A 14,855-nucleotide genomic window follows, 5' to 3' on the forward strand; every position below is an offset into this window, starting at 1 on the left:
TTTTACCTCTGTCTGTCAGTCTGTCCGTCAGTCCGTCAGTCAGTCCGTCAGTCCGTCCCACAAAACTTTCGTCACATTTTTCTCAAGAACTACACATCCACCCTTTCTGTAATTTGGTATCAACATTTATATATGTCAGCCTTACCGTGTGATGCGTTTTCAAATTCATCACTTGACAACTTCCTGTTTACCGAACACTTGTATGATTTTACACATGATAGCCAAGTTGAAAATTTTCGTCACATTTTTCTCAGGAACTACAATACAAGGATTTCTGAAATTTGGTTTCAATATTTATATAAGTCAGCTATACCGTGTGATGTGTTTTCAGATTCATCACTCGAAAACTTCCTGTTTACCGAACACTTGTATGATTTTACACATGATAGCCAAGTTGAAAATTTTCGTCACATTTTTCTCAGGAACTATAATACAAGGATTTCTGAAATTTGGTTTCAGGATTTATTTAAGTCAGCTATACCGTGTGATGCGTTTTCAGATTCATCAATCGACAACTTCCTGTTTACCGAACACTTGCATATTTTTACACTATTAATATTATCCACTTGCGGCGGGGGTATCATCAGTGAGCAGTAGCTCGCAGTTTCATTTTGTACATGTTTAGCCATAATTATCCAAATCATTGTTGACAAAAATATTTTAACTGTGTGTTTATGCTATGCTATACAATTAAAATATTATTGCATTTGGTGATTATTATCCTAGTAGAATATGTATTGCTCTTGGAAGCTTGTGCAAAATAAAAATCTATTCAGGACAGTATTCACCAATAGCCATAGAATAACCCTGTAGTTTGAATGAATCTTCGTAGTCCTTAAATTGTAAAACCACAAAAGTTATTTTTAGTTTTTTTTAAAATGAAAGTGAAATAAGTTTTCAATTAAGAACAATTTTTAAAATTCCTTTGTCCCAAATTTACTGTGGCTTCCTTAGTTTCAATTATTTTATTTACAATTTATGAATAAATAAAAACTAATGTCTTTAGATAACACTGGGCATATATTGGATTCTATATATATATAGTTAATAAGAGTTTATATATATTAATAATACAGTTTTGAATGTAACGTGTCTTCTGATTGGCTGACGTTATTTTGTTACCAGCCCATATACATAATTTAGTCATGTGACCGTGACGTCATCAACATTTTTGCATTGTTTCTACGGTTTAAAATGTAATTTAGAATTAAATTATAAAAAATGACTAATATTTTTTTTCTGTTTAGTCGAAATAACATAAAAAAAATGTGGTACACACTGTTAAAAAACCCGCTACACGCGTTATTCAGTGTGCACCAAATTTTTTTATGTTATTTCTTCATAGACAGAAAAAATATTATAGTCATTTCTTAAATGAAAAATAATAATATGGTTTATGATATGTAACTTCAACATGCCTATAATTTGAAGTTTCTTTCAAGTCAACTGCATAATTAAAAAAAATAACATTATATATTATTGAATGAATTTGCATAAGTCTTATTTTAAAAAGTATGGCATGTCAGAATTCTAACTTAGAGAGTAGTTAAAATATAATATATTAATATGATATATATAAGTAGCATACAACAAAACAAAAATTTAATGTTGAACAGAAAAAGATGGTGAACAGAAGTGCTTATACATAATATCTGTTAACTTAGCAATATTCTAATTTTGCCAGTGTTCTAGACAGAATTATATATGCATCAAGTTAAAATTTGTTAGAATTTTGAAATATGATTTTCACACAAAATTAAAATCAGTACTTATTTTAAATGAAAATTAATCTTCCGCAAGACTTTCTTCTGATTAAACAACCTTCAAATTAAAGTCAATGGAAAAAGTTGAGCATCTTCATGCTTTTCTTCAAGCCCGATTTTTATTTAAACTAGATGTTGCGTATAGTCCAAACAAATTTTTTACCCAGCCTGATCTTAGACCTTTGTGTATATATTATCAAGTTTCGGCTATCTGCGAATCTATAATAATTCTAAGTATCAAAAGACATGTGGTCATCTTTTAAATTGGTAACAGTCCTTCTCTGTTGTTTTCAGTGACAAAGAAGCTTGTTTTATACAGATACTAGCTAGAATTAATGATGATATTCATATGTTTTTATTTTCAGCACAAACTGATGATGTTTTGTTCACACCAGAGATTATATCTATTGTGCCTGTTGCTATGGAGGTATAGTATTTTAATTGTTCTATCATATTCAATTTCTAGTTGACATGTATAACGAGTAATTTAGCCTCAGAACTATTGAGTGCTGGAGGTCAATCATTTTATACCCAGCATGATCATTGAAATAACTAGTTGCTGCTTTCCAATCAAGCAACTGCATTGAGGAGTTAAAGAGCACAGACAGGTTAGCTTGGAGTCTTGGTCAAGTAAAATATTTGTAATCTGACAAGTTATACAGTATCATTTGATGAAACTTATTACAATAGAGAGAGTATTAAAGTATGGCTTTTCTTTATAGTACTTATTCATCATGTCACTCAAAATGTATAGCTGTATAAAGGCAAAGGGCAAATAGATTGCATAAACCCCAATTTTGTCATTTTGAATTTAAATACGATTTAAATTTTTATGATTTTGAGAAAAATCCTGCTTAATTCAGATAAAATATTACAAAATGGGAGTTTTAATTATTGCGTTTGCAACTCTGTTGCATTATTCGCAATAATAAAAACCTCACAATAATTTCTGAATTTACATTACTTATTTATTTATAAAAAAATGCTTTTATTTTCTTGACTATTTTGATATCATCCACAATTCATTTTTCAAAAGCTGTTGGTGAAATTAACAATTACATATGATCAGTTGCAAGAAAGTATATATTAGTTTAATGTAATGCACCTCAATCATGTCAATATCTATTTACAGCACCATGAAGCATCAGCAGAACTCCAACAGTCTGGTGCAGCACTTTTAATGGCATTAGCCTCACAAGGTAATATATACCATCCATCTTTTATTGTGATTTCACATTGTTTTTGTGTACCAATCACAATATCTTATACTACTTTTATTTCTTTAACTGCTGACTATTACATCAATGTAGCAAAGTTTTACTTGAGATCAAGCTACAATAAATTGGCTATGTCAAAGATGTTGATTAAATTTTGCAAACAACTTTGGCTTGTTGAACTGCCTTTGACAATTAAAAAAAAAATGAAGCATTTGTGTCTTTTATATTTGAAATATTACTGATTGAGGTTTAGGTGAACATTTGTATAGAAAACACACAAAAGCAGATAAAACGTTCTTTAATTTGTCATAAATTAAGTCATCAAACCTTGATTTCAAATCCAGAGATTTTTTCTAAAAAAATTATATGTTGCTGTCTCTATGTGTTTATAAATTCTAATGACTTGGTTAACAATTGAATATGAGCAATCTCCACAATTTTTTTTCTTTCTCTTCAAAGAAAAAACCAGTATCACCATTTTAAAATATAGTTCTGAAGTTGCAATTCCATTTAGAAAATATTGTTTCATAATATTTAAAAAATAATTTATTTACCATTTAGTTTAAGATAAAGAAATTTTATAGCATAAATAATTATAAAAGGTATCATCCTCAAAAAGGGAAAAGTTGTGCATTTTAAGAATGTTTTTTTTTTAAAACAAATGGGAGACAACTTGTAGATTTAGAATTAAATGATATATCAGGAATTCATGCTAATGTGTTTATACTTACAGAGGGTGCAGCTGAGGTAATAGGTCTCTATGGAGGTGTAGAACACATTATTACTGCACTTAAGACACATCCTAACAACCCTGAGTTGTGTTCAACATGTTGCCATGCTTTGTGGAGTCTGGCAGTTGTGGGTAAGTACCTTACATTAAATATGACAGTAATGTCTAGTAGGAGAGATTGATGGCCAGGATTATGTATGATCTAATTAATAAATACAGATGCTGTGTAAATACTTGATCTAAAAATGCTGCTTTTGGTATTTATTACATCAGCCAATTGAATTCCTGCCTTCAATTAGTTGAAGGTGCATTTGTTAAGAAAACAACAGTGGATCCTGAAAGGTCAAAAATTAAAACAGAAAGTAGGACTTAACGCTGTCAGATCCTTGTAAATGAAGTGTGAACACAGGATATGTATTTCAATCAGATTATATATGATACCGATACTATAACACACATTAAAAGAACTTATATTGTTATAAATATGATCTCAGTTTGACTGTAATATGACAAGGACAAAAGATTTTGTATTTTCTAAGTTGTAGAATATACAAATTTTCATTTGGTCCAAGGACACAGTTATTGTCATTTGGTTTTCGTTGTCTACGAATATAGTCCCTTGTGTAAACAGTGTATAACTTGCATGTTTTATTTAATACACTTTCCCAATTTATTTCTTTATATAAAATGCATGAAATATTAAGTAGGGGGATGTAATTACATGTCAAAAAAATTTGGGTGCTGAAACTTTATGTTAAGTAGTGAATTGGTCCAGTTCTAAAAGGTCAAATTTTATCACGTCTGAAGCTGTCAAACTGAATTTTACACCCCCTTAACACAGAATTGTCACTATTTTGAGTTAGAGCTGGGAGAAGTTTCTATAATTTTGATATTATTTGTCTCACTGGTAGTACACTACACTGTAAAAATATTTTTGAGAAAGAGCAGGTGCGATTTTTTTAATTTGAATTTATTGTCTAAAAGAAATGCACTACGAAATAACTGTGTTCTCGGGCCTAAGAGATGGATTCCTGAAATCTAGGTTCTGTACTTTGGGAACTTTCCTGAATGATTTGCTGGTTTCAATTTGTCAAACTCAATAAAAGTAAAGGATTTACATCTTTGGTTTACAGAAATTCTGTTAAAAAGTGCCATTTTGGCATTCTACGGCTATAATAAGCATTTTAAAGCAGTTTACATTTCATGCCTAAGAGGCATGCAGACTTTCTATCTGACAGCTTTTTTTTATCCTGATATTTGTGTTTCTATGCTTAAATCAAATTAAATTAACCATTTGTGAACTCTAAATAAAGAGAAAAGTAGAATATCACAGAAAAAAGTGCAGCATATTTTGTATTCATGGCCCTGGTTAAACGGCCTAATTGATGTATGTAAAATGTGAAGCGCTTTGTACATCAAATCTGTAGTCCATCACAAATATTTCACTAAATCTGTAAAAAAAAGTATTTAACTATATTCAGTACACCTTACTCCTTTAAAGGCTACCATATGTTTTTCCTGTATGATAGTAAGTGGTCAAAATTTATGCCTATTGAGACAAAAACTAAATGCAAGTTTTCCATCGAAAAGTGAAAAAACAGGCTGTCAGACCATATTGTCTTTCAAAAAATTTAAAAGCAAGAGTCCTTTTGCATTTAGACTTCTTGTATCATAACACCCTAGCATAGAAATGAACAAAAAGTAACACATTTTCACTTTTGATAGCTTCTGTGTGCATTTTTATATGTCAATATGGACTACCGCCTAAATTGACTCTAAATAATTCTCAGTGCTACATGCTCCAAGACCATTTTATACTCATGTGGTATACTTTTTGTAACTTTTCTATACATTTAAAGTACATTTAATATATATGAAAGAATAATTTAAGCTTAAAAAACTTTAAAAACTTCAAATTGGCTGAGAAAAATGCATATTTATATAAGGCTTCCCTGCATTGGAAAATCTCTATTTTCAGGCATAGGCGCATGTAAATTTGACTTTGGAATAAATACAATACATCTGATAAATAAAATGAGTATACAGATGCTTTTAATACTTAATATCTAATATTCAAGAGCATTTAAAAAGCAAATTTTTGCAAAATTTCAAGTTTTTAGGCCAAAATCTTGACAGTTGAAGATATTTAATTTATATGTCAAAAATAAACATCCAAATGTCAATACTAAAATGACTATAGTTTCTGTTATATATGACATATGGCCATGAAACTTAGCAAACTATCTCATTATTGCCTAAGCTTAGGTTATGGAAAGTTTTATAAACATTGGTCAAGTCATTCTGTCCTATTAGGTCCAAGGACACAGTTATCGTCATTTGGTTTTCGTTGTCTACGAATATAGTCCCTTGTGTAAACAGTGTATAACTTGCATGTTTTATTTAATACACTTTCCCAATTTATTTCTTTATATAAAATGCATGAAATATTAAGTAGGGGGATGTAATTACATGTCAAAAAAATTTGGGTGCTGAAACTTTATGTTAAGTAGTGAATTGGTCCAGTTCTAAAAGGTCAAATTTTATCACGTCTGAAGCTGTCAAACTGAACTTTACACCCCCTTAACACAGAATTGTCACTATTTTGAGTTAGAGCTGGGAGAAGTTTCTATAATTTTGATATTATTTGTCTCACTGGTAGTACACTACACTGTAAAAATATTTTTGAGAAAGAGCAGGTGCGATTTTTTTAATTTGAATTTATTGTCTAAAAGAAATGCACTACGAAATAACTGTGTTCTCGGGCCATTTAGGGACAATTATAACTATACAGATATTTGAATTCCACAAAAAGTCATTGACAAGAGCAACACATAAATATATTGGGTCTTGTAAAAAACTTGTAGCTCACCTAGCACCTAACTTGCCCATATAAAACTTTTATCTTAAACCCCATATAACAGCAGACCTAGATGTCAAGACAAAACCAACAATATTTTTAAGTTTTCTACAATCAAATTCTTCCAATTTGATTACTATTGCAGCCAGAATATCAAGATAAAATTAAGATTAAGATTGAAATAATTTATTTTGTAGAGGATAATGTAAAGATAGCCACAGAACAGAAAGCCATATCTCATGTCTGTGGGGCGCTGAAGACACATATGAACTCACCAGATGTGGCAGAAGCTGCTTCAGCTGCTCTCCTGTCCCTAACACTAAATGGTAATGATAACAACATTATTCATGTTTTTGTCTTAAGATTTTTTTTATTTGCAATTATATATAAAGGAGTAGGTCCGGTAAGACCCCTTTTTGGCCCCAAAATATAGCAGTTTTACAAAATTGTAAAACAGTAAACTTTTAGTTATTTATAAGACAGTAGAATGCTTCTGCTACATAAATATGGGCTGTTTTTGACAATGCAGTGCACGTAGATCGGGTACTAGCACCATTAAGTCATGCTAAATCACTGAATTCTTCACAATTTTAGCATTTAAAATTTTAGACGGTTTTCGTATTAAACGAAAGTGGCCGCATTCGTGTTCATCCTTTATATTAAAATGTAAGTTCTATTTGATGATAATACATAACATTATAAAGGTTGAGGATGAACACAGATGCGGCCACTTTCATTTTTGACAAAAACATCTGAAAAGTGACATTTTTCGGCATATTTTGTGGATTTTTCATATTTGAGCTTAAATTGGATCGTTTTTACTGACAAAATCAGTTAAAATCTTTAACATAAACTAATAGATTAAAATAAAATAGACACTTAAGTGTTTAAAAAGTTGTCAAAATCTTTCGTCAGATGAACCTGAAATTTGAGGCCAAAATCGGTCCTTACCAGACCTACTCCTTTAATTGATACAATTTTTGCTCTGCCTGTTAAAGTAGGTACATAATTTATAACACATAAGCTTGTTCTTATTCTGACACACATGGAACGTGTTCCATTGGAATTAAAATACCAATCCATCATCACCATCATAGGAACAAAATCACCATACATCACCATCAAGAAGGGGAAAAATCACCAAAACATCACCATTATTAAAGGAAAAAATCACCAATAAATCACAATCGAATTGAAAAAATCACATTTTCATCACTATATTCAAGGAAATATTGCAAATACATCATTAAAGGAAGACATTATTCACCAATTAGTGAATACATCACCATCATTGCAACAACAAAAAAATCACCAATACATTACCATTATTAAAGGGGCACTAGCTATGAGATATATAAAACATTTAAAATATGATTTTTCTTGATCAATCATTTATAATGAAAGTGATTTAGTGAAATAATAATTTGTTTTATCAGTAACTATGGTTCAATTTTGTCAAAATAAGCCATATGAATTATTGTTTTCAGCCTATGACATTCTATGTAATAATGTATTAACTTTTACAGATGAGAATTTTGACAATGTGGGAGACTTGGACTGTGTTGGGTTATTAATTGATGCAATAGAAAAACATATGAAGAATGCAAAAGTTGTGAAAAATGCTTGTCTAGCGTTGGCCAGTCTAGTTGAACCAGATGGTTAGTTAAGTTACTTAATTGTGTTATCATAGAAATTTACAAACTACACATTTGAACATTGCTTGATAGACTTTAAGAATGAATTTAAAAATTGAATAACTGTGGATTGGTGTATTTTTATGGGAATTTTTTCCCCCTCCTTTTTCTTATTTTCAGTGTTAACTTTTAACTGAGCGTCACTAATGAGTCTTATGCAGACAAAACGCGCGTCTGACGTATTAAATTATAATCCTGGTACCTTTGATAACTATATTAGCATTAATTAATTATTGAAATTAATAATCTATAAATGTAACCATTTAAGTTAGTTAGCATTAATCAGAACATTTCACTTGTCTAATGACATATTTTTTTACATAGATAAGGCCATTAGTTTTCTGGTTTGAATTGTTTTACATTGTCTTATCAAGACCTTTTATAGCTGACTATGCGGTATGGGCTTTGCTAATTGTTGAAGGCGGTACGGTGACCTATAGTTGTTAATGTCTGTTTCATTTTGGTCTTTTGTGGATAGTTGTCTCAATGGCAATCATACCACATCTTCTTTTTTATATATTACCACTGATTTGCAGATTAATCCTTTAGTACTCATTTCTTTTTTCTAGAGGAAAGTGCATACAGAGTATTGACCAATGAGGTTTCAACTGGAGGTCATGTGGCAGGAGTTCCCATTATACTTAAAGCCTATGACCTTCACAAGGACAATGCTGAGGTTGTGGAAAGTATTGTGTCATTAGTAATGGAATTATCAGAATATGGTATGTAACAGTATTTAAAAAAAATCATTAAAGGGGAGATTGATTTGTTTATTACCATGATAATTAATTTTTTTTATTAAAGAAAATTTTTAGAAGTATATCCCTCAAACAAATTGATTTTATGTTTTTTTGGGGGAGGGGTGGTATATAATTTAGGAATCCCTCTCAGACTGTCTTGCCATGCATGTATCTTGTCATGGCAAATCCCTGTACATAGCTAGACAGATATTTGATGAAACTTTAAACAGGTATAGACATCTACCTGAAGTTTAAGCATAAAGGAATATTATCGGTGTCTAACTTGTTTAAAGGGAGATAATCAAATTGATTTTCTTAAATTTACTAAATGTATTGGTGAGTAGGGGATTTTATTTTGTTAAATGTTGATCTGTATGTCAAATAAATAATCAGTGTTTTCCCCTCAATTTTCTAGTAAACATGCAGGGAATAGACCACTTTCGAGTTCATCCGTCACCGGCAAAAACTCGTCAATTATACACGCCTTTATGACGTCATTTACCAGATAGAGGGGCTCGCCTGTATCCCTGCACTATTTACGTTCATCAAGCGTCTTAGTGATCGTCTTTGTGCAGGATAAACTAGAAATAATGGTTGCTCTGTAGGTACTTACTGACATTTGTCTAATGACATCAGTGTTAATTGTCAATTTTGAGAATTCAATTTGCCGAATAATTCGTACAATATAGAATTATAGTTTTCCAACCACTCGCTCAACATTGGAAGGAAGTGACGACGCCCCTAAACGCACAAATGACGATGATAAAGGCGCGTATAATTGACGATTTTTTTCCGGTGACGGATGAACTCGAAAGTTGTCTATTTCAAAATACCATTTTCCTTTTAGAAATTATAGCATCACATCCATAACACATTGAAAAAATAATTTCCATAGCATCAGAGGTGCATTTAGTGGGAAGTGGCTAGGGTCCCATTTTGTTGAAAAAATTTAGTTGATTATCAAGGGAATCACTGGAGCAGGCCTCTTTTATGGCAGTCAGTGCGCCCCCCCCCCCCCCCCCCCCCTCGTGAAAATTTCTGGAATCACCACTGAGCATCACTTCCAATCAATGTAGTGAGACTCCAGAATTATCAGCAGTAGTGGTGATACTTTTATTTTTTCTAACATGTTAGATTTTGTCATTCATAAGCATTGGTTATAGTTAAAATGATATAACTTTTAAAACATGCAACATGTGTTTCAAAATAGTTTCGGATTTGTAAAGAATAAAACCACAATGAAACTTTTTGACATAGAAATTATTGTCTACAACAACAAGATATTGTTTATACAAAATATGTATGCATGCAGACTGAATTTTTTCGAATATTTTATTACTGTATAAATATCACCTTCTAGATGATATATGTGAGGATTTATCAGACTATAAGATTGGTTTCAATCTTTGGGAAATACAACAAAAATTTACAAAAAATAAGGTGAGGTGTATGTCAAATGGCTGTTCTTTTGTGTGCATTGTGAGGTTGTTGGCATATTACTGTATCATTAGTTAGATGTGTGACTTTTAGCTATTTTGATGTGGTGTTTGTAAACATTTAATAAGATGTAAATGCTTTTGTAACAGAATAAACAATGTATGATGCATTTTGATAATGTTAACCAGAAAGGAGTAGGTCCGGTAAGGACTCATTTTGGCCTCCACTGACGAAAGCTTTTGACCACTTTTTAAACACTTAAGTGTCTATTTCACTTGATTCAATTAGTTTTTATGAAAGATTTTAACTGATTTAGTCATTAAAAACGGTCCGATTCAAGCTGAAATATGAAAAATCTCTCAAATATGCCAAAAAACGTCACTTTTCAGATGGTTTTTGTCAAAAATGAAAGTGGGCGCATTCGTGTTCATCCACAATCTATATATATGTTATGTATTATCATAAAATACAACTTACATTTCAATATTAAGGCCGCATTCGTGTTCATCCACAATCTTTATATATGTTATGTATTATCATAAAATACAACTTACATTTCAATATTAAGGATGAACACGCATGCAGCCACTTTTGTTTTACATGGAAACCGTCTAAACTTTAACTAAAATTATAAAATTTTGAAGATTTCAGTAATTTAGCATGACTTAATGATGCTACAACCCGATATATGTGCATTGTATTGTCAAAAACAGCCCATATTTATGTAGCAGAAGCATTCACCTGTACAATAAATAACTTAAAGTTTACATTTTAATAATTTTGTAAAACTGCTATATTTTGGGGCCAAAAAGGGTTCTTTAATACCGGACCTACTCCTTTATATGACAGCAAAAAGAGCCCTAAGATAAAATATTTATGTTCCCCAATGTCTAACTTGCTAAATACAGGCATAACTAACCATTGGTAAACACAGCTTTCTTCATTGCTTAACCTAAACTTCAAACCCATTTAAAAAAGTTTTCAGATTTTTTTTCACCCACCAAATTCTTCTTTATTGCCATTGTGGACTGTCAAAGCTTTAAAAATCAAACAAGATTGTCATATTTGACATGTGAAGTGATCACAGTTATGTGAATTAAATGGGAAATAATTTTTAAGTTTGGTTGGTGCTCTCATGTCCATTTTAACTAAATATAGAAAATATCTGCTCTTTAGCATGGATAAACTGCTGCAGGAAAATAACCTTTAAACAACCTCTGATATAAAAAAAAATTAAAAATCTTTGCTAAAATGCCTTTGGTCTTTAAGTGTTGGTTTTGTATTGGAAATTTATCTTTAATGAAGCAATATGAACATTTAAATAGTCAAACCTGTATATTAAAGTCTGCCTCAAGACCAGAGGAAACAACCTTTGAATTGAGGTTAAAAATGTAAATGGAGAGCCAGGATAGAAGAGGGCAAACGGTCAAGACAGGACAGGTTTTTCACACAATATAGGTGACCTTTGGTTTGACATATATATCACAAAATAAGCTGTGTTGCAATATACAAGTAAATCTTCATTGCTCTTCTTCTAATTATTTATATTGATATATTGTGTTGGTTTACTGACACATATTGCAACTAAATTCTTCAGTATGTGCAGACTTGAAGAAGATCAAAGCAGGTTTAACTGATTTTATGGTATTTTGCTGGTTTATGCTCAATCTGATATAATTACAGATTTTGTGTCCAAGCTTTGCATACAAGGATCTGGCAACATACGGTTTTGCCTCTTTTTATCAGGTAATTTCAAATCAGCCAATGAAATTCAGAATTCAAAAGTTCAAATTTGTGTAGGTGTGTGTTAATCCAACAAAATCAGAGGACCCCAAAATGTCTTTAAAACAGACGGTGGAAGGAGTATTTTACGATCCTTGTAAGCAATTCTTGGGCAATAGATCTGTGTTTTAATCAGATTCGTTTATGCTTTGTTGTGGTGATTGTTTTAACATGTTTTTTCATGATAACCTTACAGATGATGTGTGTGCTGAAATGAAACATTTAAATGTCGGACCAAATCTTCTATCACAGATATTTAAAAGGTTTAAAGAAAATAGGGTAAGATTAGTTGAAAAAAGAAAGGTTAATATTTCATTCGTACCAATCATACTCACCCTGTAGAACGCCACATACGGGGTGTCGGCTATGTTTGACACGGGGTGGCAATTTCGAAGCGTAGAAAAACTGTCAAAGTAAGTTAAAGTATCAAAATTTCTTTATTTAGAATTCTAAGTACCATATAATGTACTGCACGGAAGGAACGGAAACACAATCTATTTTCTGCAAGCAAAATCAGTCGTTTTCAGTGCTCTGTTTTCACAAACACCTTTCCCTAATTTTCCGTGTTGCAGATTTTGAGGCTTAATACGCAAATTTCTGGATAAAAATCTACTTTAGACGACTTCCCTCTGCGTCATTTATATAGAATTGAATTCCTATTATGGAATTTAACCAAATACCAGCTTCATACTTAAAATTACTTGGTTTTAAAACTAGTTTTTCATCAAAATATAAAGTGTCGCTTAGGGTGTCAGATTTTGCATCTCAAGGGGTAGAGGCTTCCAATAAAAAACGAATAGATTTGCATATTAATCAGCACATAACATAAACTCATAATTTTGTTGGTTACCTAACATATTCAATACAGAATAAAGAATGCCTGGATAACGTTAGAACCAAGATATCTAAAGCAGAGGTCACACTTTGGGATATCTAGGTTAATGCGATGAGATAATTCTTTGGGATATCAATGTCTATTGCGATAAGGTATGATAGTATCTTTTAATTTGGAACTGCATTATTAATTCCTGCATCTTGGGGATCTCCCATTCCGCGCTTACACAAGTGTTCGGTAATGTATCCAATAATTTTTGGTCCTCCCATAAAATATAAAAAATTAACGTGAAAAAGTCTGTAGCAAGTTACCATAGTTCAGATGTTATTCTTTTTGACATAAATCTGAACGTCCCAAAGAAAAGCCGAAGAGAAATATTGTCGAAAAGCCATGATATTTATTTGCTTTTATCATTAGGATAAAAGATAGAAATCAACAGTCATATACTTAAAGTTTTTTAAGATTTTGAATCGCTTTTTAATATTGTTGAGAATATAGTGTCACCGGCTTCAGGTCTCCTTCAAGCAGTATTGTCATTTGATGATAAAGATGCCGGTGAGTTTTTCATTTGAGAGATAAATCGATTTCGTTTCGGAGTGAGTGGTTTTTAAAGCATGCACAAGCGCTTTTGAGAAGAACCTGATGAAAACATGTGATGCCAATGATGGAGTTTAACTGTTCAGTGGTGGCTTCGGCAAAATCTTACATGGAGATCTACTCTATGATTTTCCTACATCTTTCGGTGCATTGAGCCACATCAGTGACTTTATATCTGACCATGATAGTGACTGAAAAAGACAGGGAATCATTTTCTAGCTTCAAATCAAAATATTTTGAGTCATTTTTAACTATTTATGAAATCAAAACCACATGTCTTATACGACTAAAAAAGAGGCAAAATAAAGTACTTTCAGTTTTTTTATTTGTTATCATGATATAGCAGTTGTGTTTGAATTAGAAAGGATCAGATAAAGATCGATTTACATAATTCATATGGAAATCTATTCGTTTTTTATTGGAAGCCTCTACCCCTTGAGATGCAAAATCTGACACCCGAGCGACACTTTACATTTCGATGAAAAACTAGTTTTAAAACCAAGAAAACTAGGGAGAGGTGTTTGAGAAAACAGAGCACTGAAAACGACTGATTTTGCTTGCAGGAAAATGATTGTGTTTCAGTTCCTTTCGTGCAGTACATTATATGGTACTAAGAATTCTAAATAAAGAAATTTTGATACTTTATCTTACTTTGACAGTTTTTCTTCGCTTCGAAATTGCCACCCCGTGTCAAACATAGCCGACACCCCGCATGTGGCGTTCTACACGGTGATACTTTCAATTTCTTTTTTATTGTTTAAAAAATTAACTTGCATGTCTGCCATTCTTGTGGATTGACCTACTCAATGGGAGAAAATCCTTCTTTCCAGCTACCCTAAGAGGGAATTTATGAGTTACAAACTTTTTCATTCAAAGTTTAGAAATCAGTAACAATGTATGTTAATTTGTTTAAAGAAGGAGCCTCCTTACTAAATCTGGTGTGTTGACAGGTATGTTGGTGTGGCATCAACAGATTTTGATTGAGAGTTTACAATTATTTTATGGTATTGATATAATGATCCTTTGATAATGTGTAGATTATTTAATCTTTAAATTTATGACAACAAAATTTTAAAAAGCTTAATATTGCCTTAACAACACAACGTAATTAAAACGTTTATCTGATTTTACAGAGTTATCTCCCTGTAGTGTTAGGTACCACCTTAACAGGAAGAGATTACTTGATGTTATTTAACTCCATCA

The 14,855-nt window shown here is 31.5% G+C and overlaps 1 protein-coding gene across 3 annotated transcripts in view; it reads left to right on the top strand.

Annotated features, from left to right (window-relative positions):
- LOC134708378 (serine/threonine kinase-like domain-containing protein STKLD1) overlaps positions 1-14,855 on the top strand; it is a 32,344-nt gene that overhangs the window by 16,358 nt on the left and 1,131 nt on the right. For 2 of the 3 annotated variants that reach the window (XM_063568858.1, XM_063568860.1), the window contains 7 exons: positions 2,129-2,190; positions 2,896-2,962; positions 3,714-3,842; positions 6,765-6,893; positions 8,094-8,225; positions 8,831-8,983; positions 12,417-12,499. In XM_063568858.1, the coding sequence (XP_063424928.1) occupies positions 2,129-2,190; positions 2,896-2,962; positions 3,714-3,842; positions 6,765-6,893; positions 8,094-8,225; positions 8,831-8,983; positions 12,417-12,499 (755 nt within the window). Of the gene's footprint in view, positions 1-2,128; positions 2,191-2,895; positions 2,963-3,713; positions 3,843-6,764; positions 6,894-8,093; positions 8,226-8,830; positions 8,984-10,361; positions 10,442-12,416; positions 12,500-14,855 lie in introns of all 3 variants that reach the window. The other variant, XM_063568859.1, reaches the window with a different exon arrangement.

The sequence above is a fragment of the Mytilus trossulus genome, chromosome 2 (assembly GCF_036588685.1).
Source record: "Mytilus trossulus isolate FHL-02 chromosome 2, PNRI_Mtr1.1.1.hap1, whole genome shotgun sequence".
NCBI classification, from domain to species: Eukaryota; Metazoa; Mollusca; class Bivalvia; order Mytilida; family Mytilidae; genus Mytilus; species Mytilus trossulus.